Genomic DNA, 22,142 nt, shown 5'->3' on the forward strand with positions numbered 1-22,142 from the left:
TCCCATAGCGACTCACGGCTGTGCTGCACTCACCGTTGGAGGCGGTGAAATCAATGGCGACGGTGAAATTCAGCTGTGTCCTAAGGGGTGGGATGGAGGAGAGAGAGAAATGGATGCGGACATTCTTGTGAGCCCCCCAAAATGCCCTTAGCTGTGTTCTTCCTCATAGGTTAATCCCACCAGCACCCTTCGGTCTCCTGCCAGTACCCCAAAATCAGAGCCCCAACCTCAAATGTCTCTGCCAGACTTCAGGCATGTTATCCTCTCAATGCTTCACACGCTTGTCTTGTTCTGCCTTCCTGCCTAGGCCACCCTAGTCTAGTCTCCTCCTGGGCAATACCCGAGAAGCTGTGAAGGCTGGCGTTGGTGCTTCAAGCTCTAAACAACTGAGAGACCAAATATCTGAAGCACAGCCTCCTTCCCTACAGATCCTCTCAGGTGCTGAGATTGGCCCTGCTGGTAGTTCCTCTACCATCAGAGACTTGGGCGTGGGAGTGGTGACCTGCGAGAGGGCCTTCTCCATGGTGGCCCCTAAGCTGTGGAACTCCCCGCAGAAGCGTGTCTGCACCTTCTTTATACAGCTTTCGGAGAATGCCGAAGACGAACCTCTTTACCTTGGCTTTTGATGCTTGAGGTGTATAATTTTGGAATATATTTTTAGGATAGATATTTCTGAAATGGTAAGTTGTTTTAAATAAATAAATAAATAAATAAATAAATAAATAAATAAATAAATAAATAAATAAAAATAATTTCATTATTTATACCCCAGCCACTCTGGGTGGCTCCCAACAGAATAATGATAATAATAATAATAATAATAATAATAATAATAATAATAATAATAATAAGTGATAAAACATCAAACATTAAAAACTTCCCTGAACAGGGCTGCCTTCAGATGTCTTCTAAAAGTCAGATAGTTGTTTATTTCCTTGACATCTGATGGGAGGGTGTTCCACAGAGCGGGCGCCACTACCAAGAAGGCCCTCTGCCTGGTTCCTTGTAACCTCACTTCTCGCAGTGAGGGAACCGCCAGAAGGCCCTCAGAGCTGGACCTCAGTGTCCGGGTCGAATGATAGGGGTGGAGACGCTCCTTCAGGTATACTGGGCTGAGGCCGTTTAGGGCTTTAAAGGTCAGCACCAACACTTTGAATTGTGCTCGGAAACGTACTGGGAGCCAATGTAGGTCCTTCAGGACTTAATATCGTATTGCAAAGTGGCACTTCGGTGTTGTAACCCAGCCTGGGACCTTAGGGTGAAAGATGGGCATTCCATCCATCAATAACAGGGCAGCCAGCCCCTGGCCCTCCAGAGTCAGGGCCTTAAGGAGGCACCCCCGCTTTTCAACCAACGCACCCGCCTCGAATGTAGTCGACAAAGGTGTATTCCGACTGCACTGCGAAGGACAGCAGCGTTACCTACCGGAAACAGAGAGACAGGGAGAAAAAACAACATGGGAAACGCATGTAGTCAGAAAGGCAGCTTGGAGGCTCTGTTCTGTAGCAGCCTAAAGGTGCTTCTAGACTGTTGCTATTTTGGGAGTGCGATATGATCACATGCTGGCAAATTCAGGTTGCCGAATTACGGTTGACCTTGCACAACAAGCTTGCTTCCCCCCCTAAAAGATTGAGGGTATTTGTGATAGGGAAAGTGAAGGGAAAACGCACCAGAAAAATTTGTGGGATTGCCCTTCCATGTCTAAATTCCCCACTGTGTTCAGCTCCCGAGTCCTGCCAGTGGAAGCCCACAGAAGGGTATCTGCCAGCTCAACGGGGCATTCCACCCCTCTCCGCCCCTCCCAAAATGGCTTGGGAAGGTCAGGGGAACCCCCAGAACAGCCTGAGGGACGTGGGGAGGGATCATTCCATCCGGCAACCTGAAAAGCTTGCACGGGCAGAAAATTCGCCATAGTGCTGAGCTGAATTTCTCCCCATGTGTTTTCAATGCATGGCGTGTGACACGGTTCACCCAATGAGCAACTGTGCAAACCACTTTTGGAAACGTAAATAAGAAGTTGTTGATGGGGGGGGCGGATCTGGACCCTGGGGGGAGGGGAAAGAGGGCTTTAAACCTCTGCCCACTCCGTCCTGATCCAGATCAGCTTCCCCTGTGACCGGAAGGAAAGACTGGTGGTACCCAGTGACGTAGCGTGGGGGGTGCAGGGGGGGCCGGCCGCACCGGGCGCAACACCTGGGGGTTAGGGTTAGGGGCGCAAATCCATGGGTTAGGGGGCGCAAATCCATGGGTTAGGGGATGCAAATCCACGGGTTAGGGGGCGCAAATCCACAGGTTAGGGGGCGCAAATTACTTGCCTTGCCCCGGGTGCTGACAACCCACGCTACGCCACTGGTGGTACCGGTGGGAATTTTTGTCCCGCCCCCCAAAATAACACAGGAATCTTAGCAACCCACTCCAGTTCACCAGATCATCTATGCTCTGCGGCAGGTTAGGGTACCTACACTCCTCTAGATGCTGATGGACTCAAAGTCCCATCATCCCTGATCCACAGTGGTTGAGGACCGATGGGAATTGTAGTCCAGCAACATCTGGAAAGCCATGAGATTTTCTCTCCCCCGTCTTATAGGTTCAAGCCAAACCCTTCAGCAACTGGAGCTGGCGCTTAGCAATTCAAGGTGAGGGGAGAGGAGAAGAACATAACATCCCCCATACTTACTGTCCCAGAGTTAACGTATTTTTTCTTCTTGCATTTCTTCCTAGGATTAGAAACCTGGGGTTGAAACAGAAGAACAAGGAAAGGTGACTCTGTTGTCAACTCTCCAGCCACCATTTTGTCTCCCAACAACCGTCACCAAAGTTGTATCCTTTGCAACCATTATACTTCATATTTGTGGCCATTATCATAACCTCAACTGAGCAGCTACACAGATTGTGGAATTTTAAGGATCAATCAAACAGTCCGGAAAGCCAAATCCAATCCCTTATACAAAGTAAAAAGTTATCCATCTTTTCTTTTATCAACCATCTTGGACACTATACAGTGGTATCTCAGGTTAAGAACTTAATTTGTTCTGGGGGTCTGTTCTTAACCTGAAACTGATCTTAACCTGAGGTACCACTTTGTCTAATGGGGCCTCCCGCCACCGCCGCGCGATTTCTGTTCTCATCCTGAAGCAAAGTTCTTAACCCGAGGTACTATTTCTGGGTTAGCGGAGTCTGTAACCTGAAGCGTCTGTAACCTGAAGCATCTGTAACTTGAGGTACCACTGTAATCACCAGGTGAGGTCTTGCGGATGGTCCTGCCACTGGAAGCTGCCTGGTTGATGATTAACTGCGACAGGGTCTTTTTAGTGGTGGCTCCCCGGTTGTGGAATGCCCTCCCTAGTGAGGTGTGCCTGTCTCCATCATTATTAACTTGCATGAAGAACTTGAAAGTATTCCTGTTCCCCCCATGATCGTTGGATAGAATGGTGTTTATAAGTGCAGTTTCTGACAGAATGTTTTTAACTGAAACGGCTTTTAGATATTTTTAAATGCAAATTGCTTTTAGCGTGTTTTAGCGGTTTCAGAATATTGCTGCTCCATTTTTATTGTTAAATGGTGCATTTGCTTGCCACCCTGGGATCTGTGGGGAGGAAAGGCGGGGTGACAATCACTGTTGGCATCCATCTGTCTCGAGAGAGACAGCGGACGGCACCTCCAAGGGTGAACTGCTGCATTAGTGTTATAAATTCAATAAACAGCAGCAATAAGAAGTAATTTCAGACTAGCAATCACCAGCTGACATTCTGTAGTCTTGCCCCTGGTTTCATTTCTGTCTAACTCGTGGGTAGGCAGACTAAGGCCTGGGGACCGGATCCGGCCCAATCGCCTTCTAAATCTGGCTCACGGACGTGTTTTTACATGAATAGAATGTGTCCTTTTATTTAAAATGCATCTCTGGGTTATTTGTGGGGCCTGCCCGGTGTTTTTACATGAGTAGAATCTGTGCTTTTATTTTATTTTATTTTATTTTATTTATTTATTTTATTAAAGATTTTCTTGATTTACAAAAGTGTGTGCAATATCTCTCTCGTATTTTTTCCCCATGTAACATTTTTACAAATCAGTGTCATTTGTCGAGACATTAGGAAGAAAAGGGGGAAAGAGGTGGGGGGGGTGAGATCGGGTGGCGATGTTTCTATTTTACTTACTATATGTTGGGTTTGGTGTCAGCGTTGCTTGTGCAGGTTCTTTGTTGTTCACTTGTGTTCCTCTGGTGGTGAGAGAGGTTGGGGTTGGCCTAGGGTGTGGGTGTTCATTTGTGGTTGGCTGTGGTGGTCTTTGTTTTCATGTGTGAGTGGGGTGGGTGGGTGTTTTGGGTCAGCTTTTATTTAAAATGCACCTCTGGGTTATTTGTGGGGCATAGGAATCCGTTCATTTTCCCCTTCCAAAATATAGTCCGGCCCCCCCACAAGGCCTGAGGGACAGTGGACCGGCCCACTGCTGAAAAAGTTTGTTGACCGCTGGTCTAACTTGTTCCGGCTTGTGCAAGTGGATTGCTTGCTTGCACGCTCTTCAATGCTGCTGAGTCTCCACTTTTCAGTTGGAAAAAGAGCTCAAATGAAGGTCCAACACAGCACAGTATAGCGATTCATTATCCAGCAATATCCAGAAGGCTGCCGGTTCAATCCCTGGTATCTCCAGGTGGGGATGGGAAGATCCACTGCCTCAAACCCTGGAGTGCCACTGCCAATCAATGTAGACAATTCTGAGCGCTGTGGGCCAAGGGCCTCAGTCATAGAATCATAGAGTTGGAAGGGACCACAAGAGCCATCTATTCCAACCCCCTGCAATGCAGGAATAAGTAAGAACAGTGGTACCTTGGTTCTCAAATGCCTTGGTACTCAAACAACTTGGAACCCAAACTCTGCAAACCCAGTAGTAAGTGTTCTGGATTGCGAATGTTTTCCGGAAGCCAAACGTGCTCCATCTTGAGTGTTATGCTTCCATTTTGAGTGCCACACTTCCGTTTTGAGTGTTAGGCTGAGGTCTGTCTGTTTTTGCTATTTCTTTCGTGTTTTTACAGCTTTTTTGTTTTGTTTTTGTGACTGTGTGGAACCCATTTCAGCTACTGATTGACTGTGTGACTGCAGCACATTGTTTATTGCTTTCATTTTATGGATCAACGGTCTCGTTAGATAGTAAAATTCATGTTAAATTGCTGTTTTAGGGGTTGTTTTGAAAAGTCTGGAACGGATTAATTCGTTTTGCCTTACTTTCTATGGGAAAGCGTGCCTTGGTTTTGGAACACTTTGGTTTTGGAACGGACCCCCGGAACAGATTAAGTTTGAGAACCAAGGTACAGTGGACGCTCAGGTTGCGAACGTGATCCGTGCGGGAGGCACGTTTGCAACCCACAGTGTTTGCAACCCGCAGCGCCGTGTCTGAGCATGCGTGGGTTGCGATTCGGTGCTTCTGCGCATGCACAAAGAGTGATTTAGCACTTCTGCGCATGCGTGACCACAGAAACCCAGAAGTAACCCGTTCCGGTACTTCCGGGTTTCGGTGCGTCCATAACCCGAAAAACCGTAACCTGGAGCATCTGTAACCCGAGGTATGACTGTACCATTGTATAAGGCAGCCTTCTACGTTCTTAATAACTGCTCATCTAAGTTGGCTGTGAGTTCTGGAAGACCTGCTCCTGCCTTACAGGAGTTTTTCTACCTGGCCTGGGAGCGCAGGGTCCTGATTGACTCCAGCTACAAATGCTGAACCTGCTGAAGAGGACAGAGTCTCTCTTGGTTGCCTTTTGGTGCAGACCCAGCTCATATAGCATGAGCGTCCACAGCCCCCTCCACAAACCGCCATTGGCAGGATTTGCAGCTACAGCAGCAGATATGTTGTGTGCTTATGAGAATATTATATTCTTTTGCTAGTTATGCTGTTTTATATTTGACTTCACTTAGTGATGCTTTCTTTTGGAAATGTTTAAGATAATTCTTTTGTTAACTTTGCTCTGCTAAACGTGCGTTCTGCAGTAGTGTTTTTTTTTAAAAAAAACGTTTAGGATAATATTTTAGTTTCCTGTTAATTATGTTTGAATGAATGTCAATTGTATTTAAATGTATACTTTGTATTCGGCTTTCTTCAGTAAGGTTTTATTCTGGATTGTTTTATTTGCTGTTTTAATGTAGGTTGTAAACTGCTTTGATATTTTCTCCCCTTAAAAATATAAAGTAGTATGAAATTGAAATGAAATGAAAAGAAAAGAAGAGGAAGAGGAGGAGGAGGAGGAGGAGGAGGAGGAGGAGGAGGAGGAAGATCTGTTCCCATGATCAATATTTTTCAATAATTTCTATTCAAAAATTCGTCCTGTCTAGCAACAGGAAACTTTAGTAAGAAGCAGGGCAGATGATGGGTGTTGCAACAGCTTCTTTGAGGGGTGGAGAGAGGGGATGATGAGGCCCAAAGGAAGGATGTCAGTTCCAAACTAGATAGCTGGGATAGAAGCAACTGGGATATGGCTCAAAGTTTGCTTGTAATTTCACTTAAGGCAGGCATAGGCAACCTCGGCCCTCCAGATGTTTTGGGACTTCAATTCCCATCATCCCTGACCACTGGTCCTGTTAGCTAGGGATCATGGGAGTTGTAGTCCCAAAACAGCTGGAGGGCCGAGGTTGCCTATGCCTGACTTAAAGGAAAGCAAACGTGTTTTTCCAGGTTGCCAGACAGGTTCTGAACATCACATCTCTTTGGGGATCTTGTACATAAAGCGATCTGAAGGAGCGTCGCCACCCCCATCATTCAGCCCAGACACTGAGATCCAGCGCCGAGGGCCTTCTGGCGGTTCCCTCATTGCGAGAAGTAAGGTTACAGGGAACCAGGCAGAGGGCCTTCTCGGTAGTGGCGCCTGCCCTGTGGAACGCCCTCCCAGCAGATGTCAAAGCAATAAACAACTATTTTACTTTTAAAAGTCATCTGAAGGCAGCCCTCTTTAGGGAAGTTTTTAATGTCTGATGCTGTACTGTTTTTAATATTCAGTTGGAAGCCGCCCAGAGTGGCTGGGGAAACCCAGCCAGATGGGCAGGGTATAAATAATAAATTATTATTATTATTATTATTATTATTATTATTATTATTATTATTATTATTATCTATAACTCAAAATCAAATCAAACCTTTATTGCTTATCCAAGAGCTATTGCCAAATCTAATAATAATAATAATGATAATAATAGTAACAACAACAACAACATCACTCAAAATATAATGAAAACAGAGTAAGAAGAGTGCAGTGTCTGTTGCAGCATCTGATCCTATGTGGTATCCTGTATCTTTTGCAAGGAGAATAACTACAACTTTCGCTGTAACTCTCACTACCAAAAAAATAAAATAAAAAAGGATACTGCTCATTTACAATTCGACCCAACACTTTAGCAACAGAGTCGACAGTCCCCTTCCTGCCTGACATCCTTCATCCACCTTCATTATTCTAAATCATGCTGGCAATCAATCATAGGGGATTTGCCTCATTCCTTTTTAATAGACAAAGCCACTACTAGAAATCCAGATAACTCAAAAGTGATCCTGTGGGTCTGGTTTGCCAGCAAAAGAAAAAGAGAGAGAGATGAGACCAGCACGTCCTCTCAGATCCAGTCACTTTTCTGCCGCAACCGTTTTTTGCTTTAAATTCCTGTCTAGGGCAATTATCTAGATTGCAGTGCAATACGGATTGTAGTGCATTTCCTTCTGGGGGGCCCGGCCGGCAGCTTCCTCGAGCATCCCAATGCTCTTCTGTTTGTGTGGCAAAATACACTGTGTGACGCCATGCTAGGAATACAGGCAGACGCCCCACTCAGCTACCATTTTAAGAATGCTACATGAGGCAGGATGATTGGGCTAAATCTGGCGAGAGTCGGGGCGGCCTTGTGGAGTTCATGAAGGGTCTCCTCCATGCCCCCTGTGCCCATACTTTTTGTTACGTTGTGGGTGAGCATATCAGACAACACAGCGATTCTTCAAACAGTTCTTGTTTATTCACAGGCCAGAACAGAGCTGAACTGAAGGGTTCAGTCAGCCTGCTTATATAGAGCTCCAGTACAACGTAACTGTAACAATTTTCTAAAACTATCCAATCACTGAACGTCATTTTCGATCCCTTATTTGCATAACTATCTACAGTATCCCCCTGCTGGCCCAGGGTGAGAACTTCAGTACATAACACTTTTTGTCTCAGCAACGGAGTGGGTACCACAGAGATATCTGTTGGCCATTTCAGATTGCCACAAGCGGAGTACTGCCGCCCTGCAAATAGTTTATATGCGGAAATAGTTCCAGATGCCGGGGCCCTGATTCAAGGAAAGACGCACTCCAGCCTGGCTCCCCCACAAGTCACTAGCCAGCCCACCTTCTTGGCTGCCGCCTTACAGACCCTGTGACCATCTAGTTCAGGGCTCGGCAAGGTTTATCTTGCCTGGGCCAGAATGGTCCCACAGAGATCCCTCTGTGGGCAGGATTGTGCGAGTGCATGAGCGCCCATGCCTGTGATTCCCAGCGTCTGCGCATGCGCAGATGTGATTTCTGGTGCCGCGGAAGTGAGTCCCCGCGCCACAATGCGCCGGTTCAGCACAGCGCGAGAGCAGGCAGCTCAGTTTGGGGCTCATGGGCCGGTCAAATGACCTCCGCCGGCCGCTTCTGGCCCACGGTTTGAATCCTCGCTCAGCCACAACGCTCCCTGTGAGCTTGAGCCAGCTACCGTTTCTCATCCTAACCTACCTCACAGGGTTGTTGCAAGGATAAAATGAGAAAGGGAACCGTGTAGATCACCTTGAGCTCCTTATAGAGGAAGGGTGGGATAGGAAATAAATAAACTAAACACACTGACAGTCAGTTGCTCTCCAGGTCTTTCTCAGCCATTGTCTGGAGATGCCAGAATTGAACCTGGACCCCAACCTGGTGCCCTCCAGATGTTTTGAACTACAGCTCCCATCATCCCTGACCATTCTGGCTGGGGCTGATGGGAAACGGAGCCCAACAAAATTGGGAGAGTGCCAGGGATTGGGATGGGCAGGCAGCATTTTGGGGTGGGGAGCAGCAGCTGTGGGGAAAATTATTTCCTTCACACATCCATATACAGTCTGACTTTGGATCCCTAACACCTTGGTACTCGGATGTTTTGGCTTCTGAATGCTGCAAACCTGGAAGTGAGTGTTTGCGAATGTTCTTTGGAACCTGAATGTCCGATGGGACTTCCGCGGCTCCCGATTGGCTGCAGGAGCTTCCTGCAGCCAATCAGAAGCCTTACTTTGGTTTCCGAACGTTTTGGAAGTCGAACGGACTTCCGGAACAGATTCCGTTCGACTTCCAAGGTACGACTGTACAGTGGTACCTCAGGTTACATACGCTTCAGGTTACAGACTCCGCTAACCCAGAAATAGTGCTTCAGGTTAAGAACTTTGCTTCAGGATAAGAACAGAAATCGTGGTCCGGCGGCGTGGCAGCAGTGGGAGGCCCGATTAGCTAAAGTGGTACTTCAGGTTAAGAACAGTTTCAGGTTAAGTATGGACCTCCAGAACGAATTAAGTACTTAACCTGAGGTACCACTGTATATTATTGAACACAATGGTAACTTTTTTAGCATATACCGTGTGACATGGCTGCATGCTAAATATATTATCTGAAGCAACTCTGAGCACGAGCAGAGTCTGCCTGCCAAGGCATCCCAAATAAATCTTGTTTGGTATCCCACCTCCCGCCAGCCCCTAATGCTCCCCCTATTTCTCATAACGCCGCAAGCTGAAGTTCGCTGTGAGCAGATTCAGGATGATTATTTATTCCCTCTGCCAGATCAGAGATGCTGGATTTTATTAAACTGCAGGCGCAAACTGTGCAACATCACCCAAAGTGGTAATAATACTTATTGAGACAGCATCATCTAGGGTGGGGATGTACATGGTTTGTTCTCAATACAACACAGTTAGGGCGGGGGAGGAATAATGGGACTTGAGATATTGGAAACCAGTAAGCAGTGGCTGGGGAGTAATGACTGGGTTGCCAACTGGCCAGAAAAGAAAAGAAACATCTAAGAGCTCAGGGGTAAAGCACCTGCTTTGCACACAGAGCATCCCAGGTTCGATTCCCGGCATCTCCAGGCATGGCTGGGAGTGTCTGCACCTTTAACCCTGGAGAGCTGCTGCCAGTCAGTGTAGACAATATTGATCTAGATTGATGGAGCAACGGTCTGACTCAATACAAGTCAGCTTCCAAATGCAGTCCAGTCTGCTCCTAAGAGCGTGATTTATACCGGGTCAGACTATTTGTCTACCTAGCCCAATACTGTCTACTTGGATGGCAGCAGCTCTCCATGGTTCTTTCCTATTGCCTGATGTAGTTGCCAAGGATTAAACCTGGCGCCTTATGCATGAAAAGTACCGTATTTTTCGCTCCATAGGGCCCACCTAGTTTTTAGGGGGGGGGGGAATGAAGAAAAAAAAAATTCTCCAGGCTTCAGCGAAAGCCTGCATTCGCTCCATAGGACGCACACACATTTCCCCTTCATTTTTGGAGGGGAAAAAGTGCGTCCTATAGAGCGAAAAATACGGTATGTCCTCTGGCTCTCAGCTGCGGCCCCTCTTCTGCCTTCAACTGATCAGTCTGATCAGCAGAAATTAAGTGCTGAAGCTTATTGCAGCATGAAAAGAGCCAAAGCCATGGGTAGGCAAACTAAGGCCCGGGGGCCGGATCCGGCCCAATCGCCTTCTAAATCTGGCCTGCGGACGGTCCGGGAATCAGCGTGTTTTTACATGAGTAGAATGTGTCCTTTTATTTAAAATGCATCTCTGGGTTATTTGTGGGGCATAGGAATTTGTTCATTTCCCCCCCAAAATATAGTCCAGCCCCCCCCAAGGTGTGAGGGACAGTGGACCAGCCCCCTGCTGAAAAAGTCTGCTGACCCCTGGCCAAAGCTTATCACCTATTAATTGTTGTGGATCAAATCACCATTAAAGGGACATTGACAGGGGCCAGTTCAAAAGCTGGCAACTAAGGCTGCACACCACCTGTTCCTTTAAAACGCCATTCAGAGTATGTTTCCCCCCTCAAAGAATTCTGGGCCCTGTAGTTTACTCCTCACAGAGTTACAATTCCCAGCAATCCTTAGCAAACTACAGTGCCCAGAATTCTTTGAGGGAAAGAGTGTGTTTTAAAGGTATAGTGTGTACACAGCCTGAAAAAGTCCACAGTGGAAACCAAATCCAGGCCATGGCCTTCATTCTTTTGAGCTTTCCCCCCATACCAATGGGGACTAGAAACATGAAGTTTTTACAAAAAACAAGAACAACACCATTCACAGCTCTTACAAGTCTGGTACATTCAGAGGATTCCACTCTAGAAACACAATCTGTTGATTCAAGTTACAACTCTAGCCATGCAAAAAACAACCCCACAAACAAAAACTAGCGTTGCTCAGTGTTAAGTATTTAAGTTGAAAGAAGCTTACCTCATAGACGGTGAACTGGTTCTGGGCCCGAGAGAGCTCTCTGTAGCTTGTGGCAAACTCCCCGATAAAATCATGGCTGTTGGGCCAAAGAGGAAGAAACAGTTCAGCCAATTGGTTCTGGCGCAGTCTTACACTCGTGTCAGAGCTCAGCTATTTAAGCATCCCTGCTTAAAGGCACCCCCGTGTTAAAACAGCTGCGCTGGCTGTCAATTCAAGCACCCCATTCGAGGTGTTCAGGTTAGTGTGCAAAGCCCTAAATGACCCAGGCACCAAACACCTGGAAGTCTGTCTCCTCTCCTACAGATCCTCTTGGGTGCCAAGATGGGCAGAGGAAGTCCTATTGGTAGTTCCTCCACTTTCAGAAGCTTGAGGTGGGGCAATCTTGGAGAGGGCATTCTCTGTAGTAGCCCCTAAGTGGTGGAGCTTCCATCCCACAGATGCTACATCCTGGCATTTTTATTATACAGCTTCTCCTGGGATTGCTGAATATGCATCTCTTTGCATCTCTTTTGACCCATGAGGTGCGTATTTTGGGGAGCCACCTAAAAACTGCAACTGAAAGTTGTTTTAAATTGTTTCTATATTGTGTTTTGGGACGCGGGTGGCGCTGTGGGTTAAACCACAGAGCCTAGGATTTGCCGATCAGAAGTTCGGCGGTTCGAATCCCCGCGACGGGGTGAGCTCCCGTTGCTCGGTCCCAGCTCCTGCCAGGGAAAGCACGTCAAAGTGCAAGTAGATAAATAGGTACCACTCCGGCGGGAAGGTAAATGGCGTTTCCGTGCGCTGCTCTGGTTCGCCAGAAGCAGCTTAGTCATGCTGGCCACTTGACCCGGAAGCTGTACGCCGGCTCCCTCGGCCAATAAAGCGAGATGAGCGCGCAACCCCAGAGTCGCTCACGACTGGACCTAACGGTCAGGGGTCCCTTTACCTTTATATTGTGTTTCGCCTGCCAACCTAGCAGTTCGAAAGCACCCCCGGGTGCAAGTAGATAAATAGGGACCGCTTACTAGCGGGAAGGTAAACGGTGTTTCCGTGTGTGCTGCGCTGGCCCGGAAGTGTCTGTGGACAGCGCTGGGTCCCGGCCTCTTGAGTGAGATGGGCGCACAACCCTAGAGTCTGTCAAGACTGGCCCGTACGGGCAGGGGTACCTTTACCTTTTACCTTATTATTTGTACCCCGCCCATCTGGCTGGGTTTCCCCAGCCACCCTGGGTGGCTTCCACAGAGCCCAAAAACACACTAAAATGTCATACATTAAAAACTTCCCTGAACAGTAATAATAATAATAATAATAATAATAATAATAATAATAATAATAATAATTCCAGAACACCAAGCATCGAGCTCCTACTCCCCAAGACAATCTCAGCTACTTCACCCATTCCAGTTCTCACCAGAGACTCTTTGCTCTTCTAGAAGAGTGGCATACCTATGAGCCTTGAATCTCAGGGTTGTGGGTTTGATCCCCGTGTTGGGCAAAAAGATTCCTGCATTGCAGGGGGTTGGACTAGATGACCCGTGTGGTCCCTTCCAGCGCTATGATTCTGTGAAAGGCTGCTAGACTTCAGCTGCCGTCTCAGGCCCAGACAAAATGGCCATGTTAGCTGGGGTTGATGAGATCTGGTAGCCTAGCAGCAGCAGGCCACAGGTTCTGCACTCCTGCTTCATAGATCTACATATACACCAGAACAACCTTGGCCAACTTAGTGCCCTCCAGGCTGCAGCAGATTGAGATGGTAAAATGTACCAGTCCAGAAAGCAGGCGGGGAAAGAGATAACTGTTTCTGAGTGCTCTCCTGCATTCAGAAACAGAAACCTGCAAGCAGGGAATTAATCACAGCAGGGAGTGTGCTGAGCTAAAACCTCTCTCCTCTCTCTCTCTCTCTCTCTCTCTCTCTCTCTCTCTCTCTCTCTCTCTCTCTCTCTCTCTCCCCACAAACTGCAGGTTCCTTTCAGGGGAGCATTAGAAATGGTATCTCCCACCTGCAGCCGGAAGTGGTACAGTTCACTCTGCCACCTTTCTCATGCATGGATCTTGGCCCTATCCAGAAAGAAAACAGAGACTGTGATATATATTTTTTTGTAAAGAACTGCACAAAACGGGAGCGCTGAAAGCACTTTCGGGTCGAATGTTTTTGAAAGGGGCTTGGAAGCCGGGAAGGGGAAGAGCGGAAATATTTCTGCAAACAGGAGCAGAGAGGATGCTCTCAGGGAGCCCTAACGCAGAGGCAGATCCCTCCGTTGCTTCAGGGCAACTCTGCTTTTCTGGCCCTAGTGCTCTGAAGTGCTCTGTTCCTTTATTCTATTCTCACAGTGCTTTCCTCACTAGCTTGTAAACCTTTTAGGCCTATGTGCCTATTTGCTAATAATGTCGTATTTGCTACATTAGATGTCCTGGTATGGTTCTCCCTTAGCCCTGGCCAAGCCTTCCTTGCTACTTCCAGCCTCAGTTCAAGACAGAACAACTCAATTACTTTGAAAATGGTGTTGTTTGGAATTTTTCTTCTGCTGCTTCTTTATTTTCATTATTAAAGTGAGAGTTCATCAACCTGGACTGTGACTCTCTTAACCCCCCAGCCAGCATGTGGGGCTGATGAGAATTATAGCCCCGAACATCCGGAGGGCACCGGGTTGGCAGAGGCTAATTCTAGCCTAAATAGCTGCAGTCCTATACACACGTAACTCAGGAGTAAACCCTGCGACTTCAACATGATATATTTCCAGGTAATGATTCTTCAACCTCAACTTTGTTGGACTGGTCATGTTGTTAGGATGCCTGATTATCGTCTTCCCAACAACTACTCTATTCTGAACTTAAAAATGGAAAGTGTAATGCTGGTGGTCAACAAAATAAGTTTAAAGCCTCAAGGCAAATCTAAAAAAACACAGTATAAACACTGACAACTAGGAAACACTTGTCTGCGAGTGCTCCAATTGGAGAACAGCCTTTACCAAACGTGTCATGGACTTTGAAGATGCTCAAACTCAGGACGAAAGAGGGAAGGCACGCTTGGCAAACCCTCCCGCCTGGAAACCTGTGTCCCCACTGTGGAAGGACGTGTGGATCCAGAATTGGCCTCCACAGTCACTTACGGACTCACTGTTAAGACCGTGTTGCTCACTGTTAAGACAATCTTACTCGACTATGAGTGATCGCCGAAGAAGAAGAAAGAAAATATTTCCAAGTAAATGTGCACAGGACTGCACTACAAGATTGCACATGTATGTGATTTATATCCTGACTTGAGTGACTGATCCTCAAAATAACCCATAGATTGGTTCTCCCACAGAACTAGAGAATGTTCTAGAGACTATGCAGACCCCACCACCTCCTCACCTGCCATCCCGGTCCCAGTCAAAGACGTCAATCTTCACCGTCCTGGAATGCAAGTGACAAACCAAGGCTGAAAGAAATATTACGGTTCTGAGAAGGTCCCCGACTTGTGGGGCTTGTGTGTGTGAAACACTTTCCCACAACCTCTGATCTGTTTGGGTGCTCTGTGAGGACCTTTGTCAGAAATACTCAACCCTTGGAACTAGCCCTGATGCCATACACAGGAACACAGACCGCTGCCTTAACCCAGCAGTACTGCATGTAGCTTAGTACTGTCTACCGTAGCGGACAGAATCTCTCTTTAGAATCACAGGCCAGGGTCTCTCCCATCCCTATGTGGAGATTCTGAAGTGTGGCTTTTTCTCCTGTTTGTCAAGATACCTGATAATGGTTGCTGATTGCAGGGCCATTCTTTTGAAATAGTTTCTGAAACCATTGTCACAGACCCCCCCCCCCACCCCTCTCCTATTCATACACAAAATACGCTCTTTCAACAGGATTTGAAAGATTTGTAAGTGAAAAGAAAGGTTGGAAAAGTGTTCCCCTCCCCGCCCCCCTCAAGGCACATCCTTCTACCTCAGGGGAAATATTTGGGGTCACTAAGACAGCCAAGATGGTTTCAGGATTGTTCCATGTGCTAAAACAAAGTGCCTTATTGTTTCCAGAGAATACAGTGGTACTTCGGTTGTCGAACATACAGTGGTACCTCGGGTTAAGTACTTAATTCGTTCCGGAGGTCCGTTCTTAACCTGAAACTGTTCTTAACCACTTTAGCTAATGGGGCCTCCTGCTGCCGCCGTGCCGCCGAAGAACGATTTCTGTTCTCAACCTGAAGCAAAGTTCTTAACCTGAAGCACTATTTCTGGGTTAGCGGAGTCTGTAACCTGAAGCATATGTAACCTGAAGCGTATGTAACCCGAGGTACCACTGTACGGTAATCTGTTCTGGAAGACCGTTTGACTTCCAAAATGTTCGACAGCCGAGGCGCAAATGTTGGTCAGCAAAGTCAATTGAAATTTTTTTTTAAAAAAATACAGTGGAAGTCATTCGACTTCCGAAAAGTGTTCAAAAATGGAAGCAATTACTTCCGGGTTTTCGGTGTTAGAAAAAAACGAAACGTTCGGCTTCCGAGATGCTCGAAAACTGAGGTACCGCTGTACTTCTCAATTTTGAAGGAAGTTTTTTTGTAGTGCGGCCCACTGTGTGTGTGAGAACCTTACAATTATCAATTATCAGAACAGTATATAAACTCTGACCTGTCATAGTCCCCATTGCACAGGGCCCGCACAGGGATGGAAAATGGCTGCCACACGGGATTCAGGTTGTTCTTCACGACCTCCGTCTTGTGGCAGATGGTGAACCTGGAACCAGGAAAAGGGTCATGGCAATGGGCACAGGAGAACAGGAAGTGCTGCTGTGTGTGTTTGTGGGCATGGCGGCACAAACGAAAAGGCAATATAGCCATGGCGGGAAATATGGATGGTTAAGGGTTATGACTTGGGCAGGCCGTACGATACGTTAGGGATTCATCTCATGAGCACAAGGGTCCTGTACTTCTAGCTACATCTAAGCAGAAACCATAAGGGACGCGGGTGGCACTGTGGGTTAAACCACAGAGCCTAGGACTTGCCGATCCGAAGGTCGGCGGTTCGAATCCTCGTGGCGGGGTGAGCTCCCGTTGCTCGGTCCCAGCTCCTGCCAACCTAGCAGTTCGAAAGCATGTCAAAGTGCAAGTAGATAAATAGGTACCACTCCAGCGGGAAGGTAAACGGCGTTTCCGTGCGCTGCTCTGGTTTGCCAGAAGCGGCTTAGACATGCTGGCCACATGACCCGGAAGCTGTACGCTGGCTCCCTCGGCCAATAAAGCAAGATGAGCACCGCAACCCCAGAGTCGGCCACAACTGGACCTAATGGTCAGGGGTCCCTTTACCTTTAAGCAGAAACCATAGACCGCAGCACATCGTGTTTAGCTGCAGATCTCAATCTTTTCCTTTCTCCTACACACGCATTAAAAAGCATGTGTTCTGGTGAGCGTCTGCCCATATCTTGCTCCTAAAGCGCCCGGCTTCCCCCAGAGAATCCTGGGAACTGTAGTTTGCTAAGGGTGCTGAGAGTTGTGAGGAGACCTCCATTTCCCTTCACAGAGCCACAATTCTCAGAGTTCACTGGGAAGAGGGTTTGACTCTTGAACAACTCGGGGAACTGTAGCTCTGTGAGGACCATGGGGGGGGGTGTCTCCTGATAACTCTCAGCACCCTTAACAAACTACAGCTCCCAGGATTCATTGGGGCGGGGGGGGGGAAAGCCCTGACTGTTTGAAGTGGTATGATGCTGCTTTAAATGTCACAGTGTCAAATGGAATATGAGTAAAGCACAGAAACTGCTGCATTGTAGAGGGGTTGGAATGGATGACCTTTGGGGTTCCTTCCAGAGCTACAATTCTACATGTGTTGTGTTCAGAGTCCTGGGAAATAAGAACCTGGACTCAGACCACTCTTATTAGGCAGGAGGTATATTTTAGAGATCCTTCCTTGCTTACAGCTACACGCAGGCTAGACCTTCTTCCTTCCAGAACTCCCCTCTCCCTCTGCCTACTGCGTTCTGGAATTTGTGTTCTGGATCAAGGAATGGCTCTGCCACAAACATTACAGTTAAGGCGGGTGTCAGGTATTTCTTGCGTACGTGCCATCCTCGTTGCTGCGGTAGAAGACAAGGAAGGGGTCGGATTTGCCAAAGAAATCCTTCTTGTCCAGTTTGTTCGCACACAGCTGCATGGTGATAATGTCCTGGAAGGGAAAAGCTATATCAGATTGAGGTGGGGACATCGTCAAGACTAATATATGCATAGCTCATGGGACTGGCAGAGCGTAATGCAGGAGGACAACAGCAGGTGGCGCCAGAGCCCATGAGAGGCACAGCCGCAGCCAATCGTAGGCAGGGCCAACGAATTATCATTTTGTCTCCGCCCTCCTCTTCCTTACAAGGGCAACACTGAGACCAAGGAGGAGGAAGTTTCCTGGGGTTTCCAGGGAACTGACTTTGGCAATCCCACCCGCCGTTGAACCCAATGTGTTTTGACCATACAGGTAGTGACCACTCTGCGTGGGGGGCTGGTTTGTTCCTGGTCCCTGTGTACTTCAGCGCAGGGCAAATAATAATAATTTTTTAATTGAATTTATATCCCACGCTATACCCGGAGGTCTCAGGGCGGTCGGTTCACAGAACAAAATCAAAATATAAAACCGCAAGATATATTGTCAAAATAAAAACAACAGCCCAATAACCCCTCCTCAAAAAAACCCCACATTTTAAAAGGGGCATAGGATGTGCCATTTTAAAAGGGCATAAGCCCGCCCCACCCAGTTCTGCCCCCTTTGTGCCCTCCTCCAGGTCCCAAAGGACCCATGCGTCAGTAGTCGCGCAACAATTGAATGTGTGCAAAACGGTCGCTGCCTGTTTCGGCTTTAGGTGTGATCCCCGGAACGTAACCCCTGTGTAAGTTGTGGGCTTACTGTAGCGTGAGGACACAGCCAGCAGCACAAGCTTAGTGCAAGAGGCGCTGTGTTTGTAGAGTGAACAGTTCATGGGTAGAAGAAACCGATACGGCAGGGGGAAAAGCAGAAAGAAAGCTTTATAGCCTGAAATCAAGGAGGTGTCAGGTGATGTACCTGAAGCATACTGAAGCATTTAAGAAAGGGCTAAGGCAGGGGTCAGCAAACTTTTTAAGCAGGGGGCCAGTCCACTGTCCCTCAGACCTTGTGAGAGGCTGGACTATATTTTGAAAAAAATATGTGAACGAATTCCTATGCCCCACAAATAACCCAGAGATGCATTTTTTTAAAAAAGGATACATTCTACTCATGTAAAAACACGCTGATTCCCGGACCGCGGGAGTCCGTGGGCCGAATTTAGAAGGCGATTGGGCCAGATCCGGCCCCCGAGCCTTAGTTTTCCTACCCATGAGCTAAGGGCAAGAGGGAGGGAAATGGTGGATGGATACAACAAAGGTGAGGCAGGTCAGTCATCAGAGGCCTGCAAAATCCTGGACTCCAGTTTCCTTTTTGGACAGTTGTTGCCCCAAGATGTTGTTGCCTTACTTCATCCCACTCTGTGGCCCTGAGCCCAGAGAACCACTCGGTCACCAGTTGTTGGCGAAATCGCTGGTTGGGGACAACAATAAGGTTATATCCACACAGAGGGTTTATTTTGGGTTGTGCTCAGGCCTTCCCCTCAACTGCCATTTCGCCGGTCATCTATGCCCAGTGAAGAAAGCATCCTTTTAAACAGGGACAGGGAACCTGTGGTTCTCCAGATGTTGCTGGAGCCAGCCGACATAGCCAGTGATTAGGGATGATGGGAGTTGTAGTCTGGAGGGCAATGCATTGGCTCGCCCTGACTGAAATGTAGCAGGCGTTCAAAAATCCATCTAAATGCATCACTGCCATATTTGTGCGATCCTATACATTTCTGAAGGGACGCGGGTGGTGCTGTGGGTAAAAGCCTCAGCGCCTAGGGCTTGCCGATCGAAAGGTCGGCGGTTCGAATCCCCGCGGTGGGGTGCGCTCCTGCTGCTCGGTCCCAGCGCCTGCCAACCTAGCAGTTCGAAAGCACCCCCAGGTGCAAGTAGATAAATAGGGACCGCTTACTGGCGGGAAGGTAAACGGTGTTTCCGTGTGCGGCTCTGGCTCGCCAGAGCAGCAATGTCACGCTGGCCACGTGACCCGGAAGTGTCTGCGGACAGCGCTGGCCCTCGGCCTATAGAGTGAGATGGGTGCACAACCCTAGAGTCTGTCAAGACTGGCCCGTATGGGCAGGGGTACCTTTACCTTTATACATTTCTGAAGCAAGCCCTGCTGCGTTCAATGAGTGCAGATGCATGCCATACATTTAAACCGCATTCAACATACATTTAAAGCATGTGACTTTCCCCTCAAAGAATTCTGGGAACTGTAGTTTGCCACAGGTGCTAGGAAGGGTAGCTTGGTGAGGCAGAAACTACGGTTCCCAGCAACATTGGGAGGCAACTCACCCGACAATTGCTGAGTTCCTCGGCGAACAGCACAATTGTGCCGCACTTCTTGCCTGGAACCCCCCTAAAAGGAAAGAAAGAGAGAGAGACACAGGTTTAGTTCGAAAGTACTTTACATCCCATGGCTGCACACAGAAAGGCCTCATTCGTGCTGGCTTTGCTGACACTTGTGTGGTGACGTTACTGGAGTAACTGGACAGGACTCGGGGGAGAAAGTTCAAATATTACTCTGAACCACCAACAAGTGCAAAGCCTTAGCCAAGAACTTGGCTGCCTCTTCTTTGGCGCTGCAAGAAGGATGGGGAACCGGCAGCCCTCCCAAATGTTGGACTACAACTCCCATTGTCCTTGACCAATGGCTATGCTGGCTGGGGCTGATGGAAGTTGGAGCCCAGTCCTATCTAAAGGGGCCCCAGGTTCCTTATCCCTGAAATACCCCTGAAATACAGCAACAAAGTGAGAGCGATCTCTTTTTGGCCCAGCCTTTTACCCTGCTGCTAATTCCCCTATTTTAATCCCTCTGTAATCACCTTAACTAAAAGGAATAACAGGCTCTTAACAAGGTGCTAAGATGTAACTAATCCTCATAAAGTGACTTTCTGTGTGTGTGGCTGGCAAAACACAAGATAAAAAACTCCTCCGCACTCAGTGCCAGAGAATTCCCAGAATGCATTGCTTCAGAACAACAAGGAGCCCACCATGGTTGTTCCTGGACATTCAAGTCAAAGTTCCCCCTGAACTAGAAAACAAAAGCTGTAAAGGGAGATTAGATTGACAAAGAACCCCCAGCACCTAACCTAAAATCTGCCATTTGAGTAGCATGATATGGAAAGTCACTTATATTACCACCACCACCACCCCACATCCCTAGTTGTTCGAGTCTGACTTCCATCATCCTTGACCACTGACCATCTGGCTGGACATGTTGGGAGTAAGGTAAAGGTAAAGGGGCCCCTGACCATTAGGTCCAGTCGTGGCCGACTCTGGGGTTTCGGCGCTCATCTTGCTTTATTGGCCGAGGGAGCCAGCGTACAGCTTCCGGGTCATGTGGCCAGCATGACTAAGCCGCTTCTGGTGAACCAGAGCAGCACACGGAAACGCCGTTTACCTTCCCGCCGGAGCGGTACCTATTTATCTACTTGCACTTTTGACGTCCTTTTGAACTGCTAGGTTGGCAGGAGCAAGGACCGAGCAATGGGAGCTCACCCCATCGCGGGGATTTGAACCGCCGACCTTCTGATTGGCAAGTCCTAGGCTCTGTGGTTTAACCTACAGCGCCACCCGCGTCCCATCTGTTGGGAGTAGGAGTCCCCAAAAATCTGGAGGGCCGTAGCTTCCCCCATCCCTGGCATGAGCCTTATTAGCGGGATCAAGACCCCTTGCGTGGAGGAGACATAGAGGGAGATGGGAGCAGTGCAGAGGCTGGGTGGCGTGGCAGTGACAGGCCCTGTTTCCCCCTTTGCAACATGGCAAATTGACTTTAATCAGTGTGGCAGCGGCCAATCCATTCTGACTTTGTGTATTTGGGAGACAGGCAGTGGTGAGAAGGACGCCCTGTCAAAAATAATTAGTGATGGAAAGAGCGACAGGTCCTGATAGCCTCCATTTTGCCCTTGCTGCTAGCTGAAAAGCCCAAAAGGGGGAGACGGGTGGTTCTGGCGGGGCCTTTGCGTCACAGCAGGAGGCATTCGGCGCAAGGTGTTTCAAGCCAACGGGCTTCGTTTTGGGAACGTCCCCAACCTTAACGCTTCTCACTCAAATCTTCAAACCGGCTACTCAGACCCTGAAGCTCAAGTGGTCAGCAGAACATATCTCCAGGTTTGGAGAGTTGAAATAAGCATCCCTTTCTGTCCACTTGGCTGGCATGCCCCTCTAGGGAGCTAGATTCTGCTTTTCACTAGGCTGCCAATCAATTAAACGTCTTAATAAATCAATTAACGAGGATGCTTTGAACTGATTCGTCAATTACTTCACTTTTAAGAAAAATTAAAACACGTGGTTCAGAGCTGAAGGAAGGTGCCCTTTCCAGGGGGCGAAGGATGCTGAAAAGTCTCCCTGCACTTAGAATTTAACAAACGAAAGCTACAGCACTGAAAGGCCTTTATTAATATTTTCTTTCTCATTACCTTTGGGGGTATCAAACATTTACAAACCGAGCTAAAATGGGCATAAAAAACCCCGAGCACGTTCAAGGACCACCATGATTGTGGAAGCTCCATGTTTTAAAGAAGAAATGGGGAACCTGTTACTGTCAATGCTGGACTACAACTCCCATTATCCTTGACCATCATCGGCCATGCTGGCCGGGGCTAGTGGGACCTGGAGTCCAACACAAATTCT

The 22,142-nt window shown here is 48.0% G+C and overlaps 1 protein-coding gene across 1 annotated transcript in view; it reads right to left on the reverse strand.

Moving 5' to 3' along the window:
- CPNE9 (copine family member 9) overlaps positions 1-22,142 on the reverse strand; it is a 60,171-nt gene that overhangs the window by 7,887 nt on the left and 30,142 nt on the right. The window contains exons 7-14 of the mRNA XM_028719716.2: positions 19,803-19,866; positions 17,456-17,559; positions 16,030-16,134; positions 14,777-14,818; positions 11,441-11,516; positions 2,678-2,731; positions 1,360-1,421; positions 34-80 (exon numbers count right to left, since the gene is read on the reverse strand). Of these exons, the coding sequence (XP_028575549.1) occupies positions 34-80; positions 1,360-1,421; positions 2,678-2,731; positions 11,441-11,516; positions 14,777-14,818; positions 16,030-16,134; positions 17,456-17,559; positions 19,803-19,866 (554 nt within the window). The remainder of the gene's footprint in view (positions 1-33; positions 81-1,359; positions 1,422-2,677; positions 2,732-11,440; positions 11,517-14,776; positions 14,819-16,029; positions 16,135-17,455; positions 17,560-19,802; positions 19,867-22,142) is intronic.

This window comes from Podarcis muralis, chromosome 2 (assembly GCF_964188315.1).
Source record: "Podarcis muralis chromosome 2, rPodMur119.hap1.1, whole genome shotgun sequence".
Lineage (NCBI taxonomy): Eukaryota > Metazoa > Chordata > Lepidosauria > Squamata > Lacertidae > Podarcis > Podarcis muralis.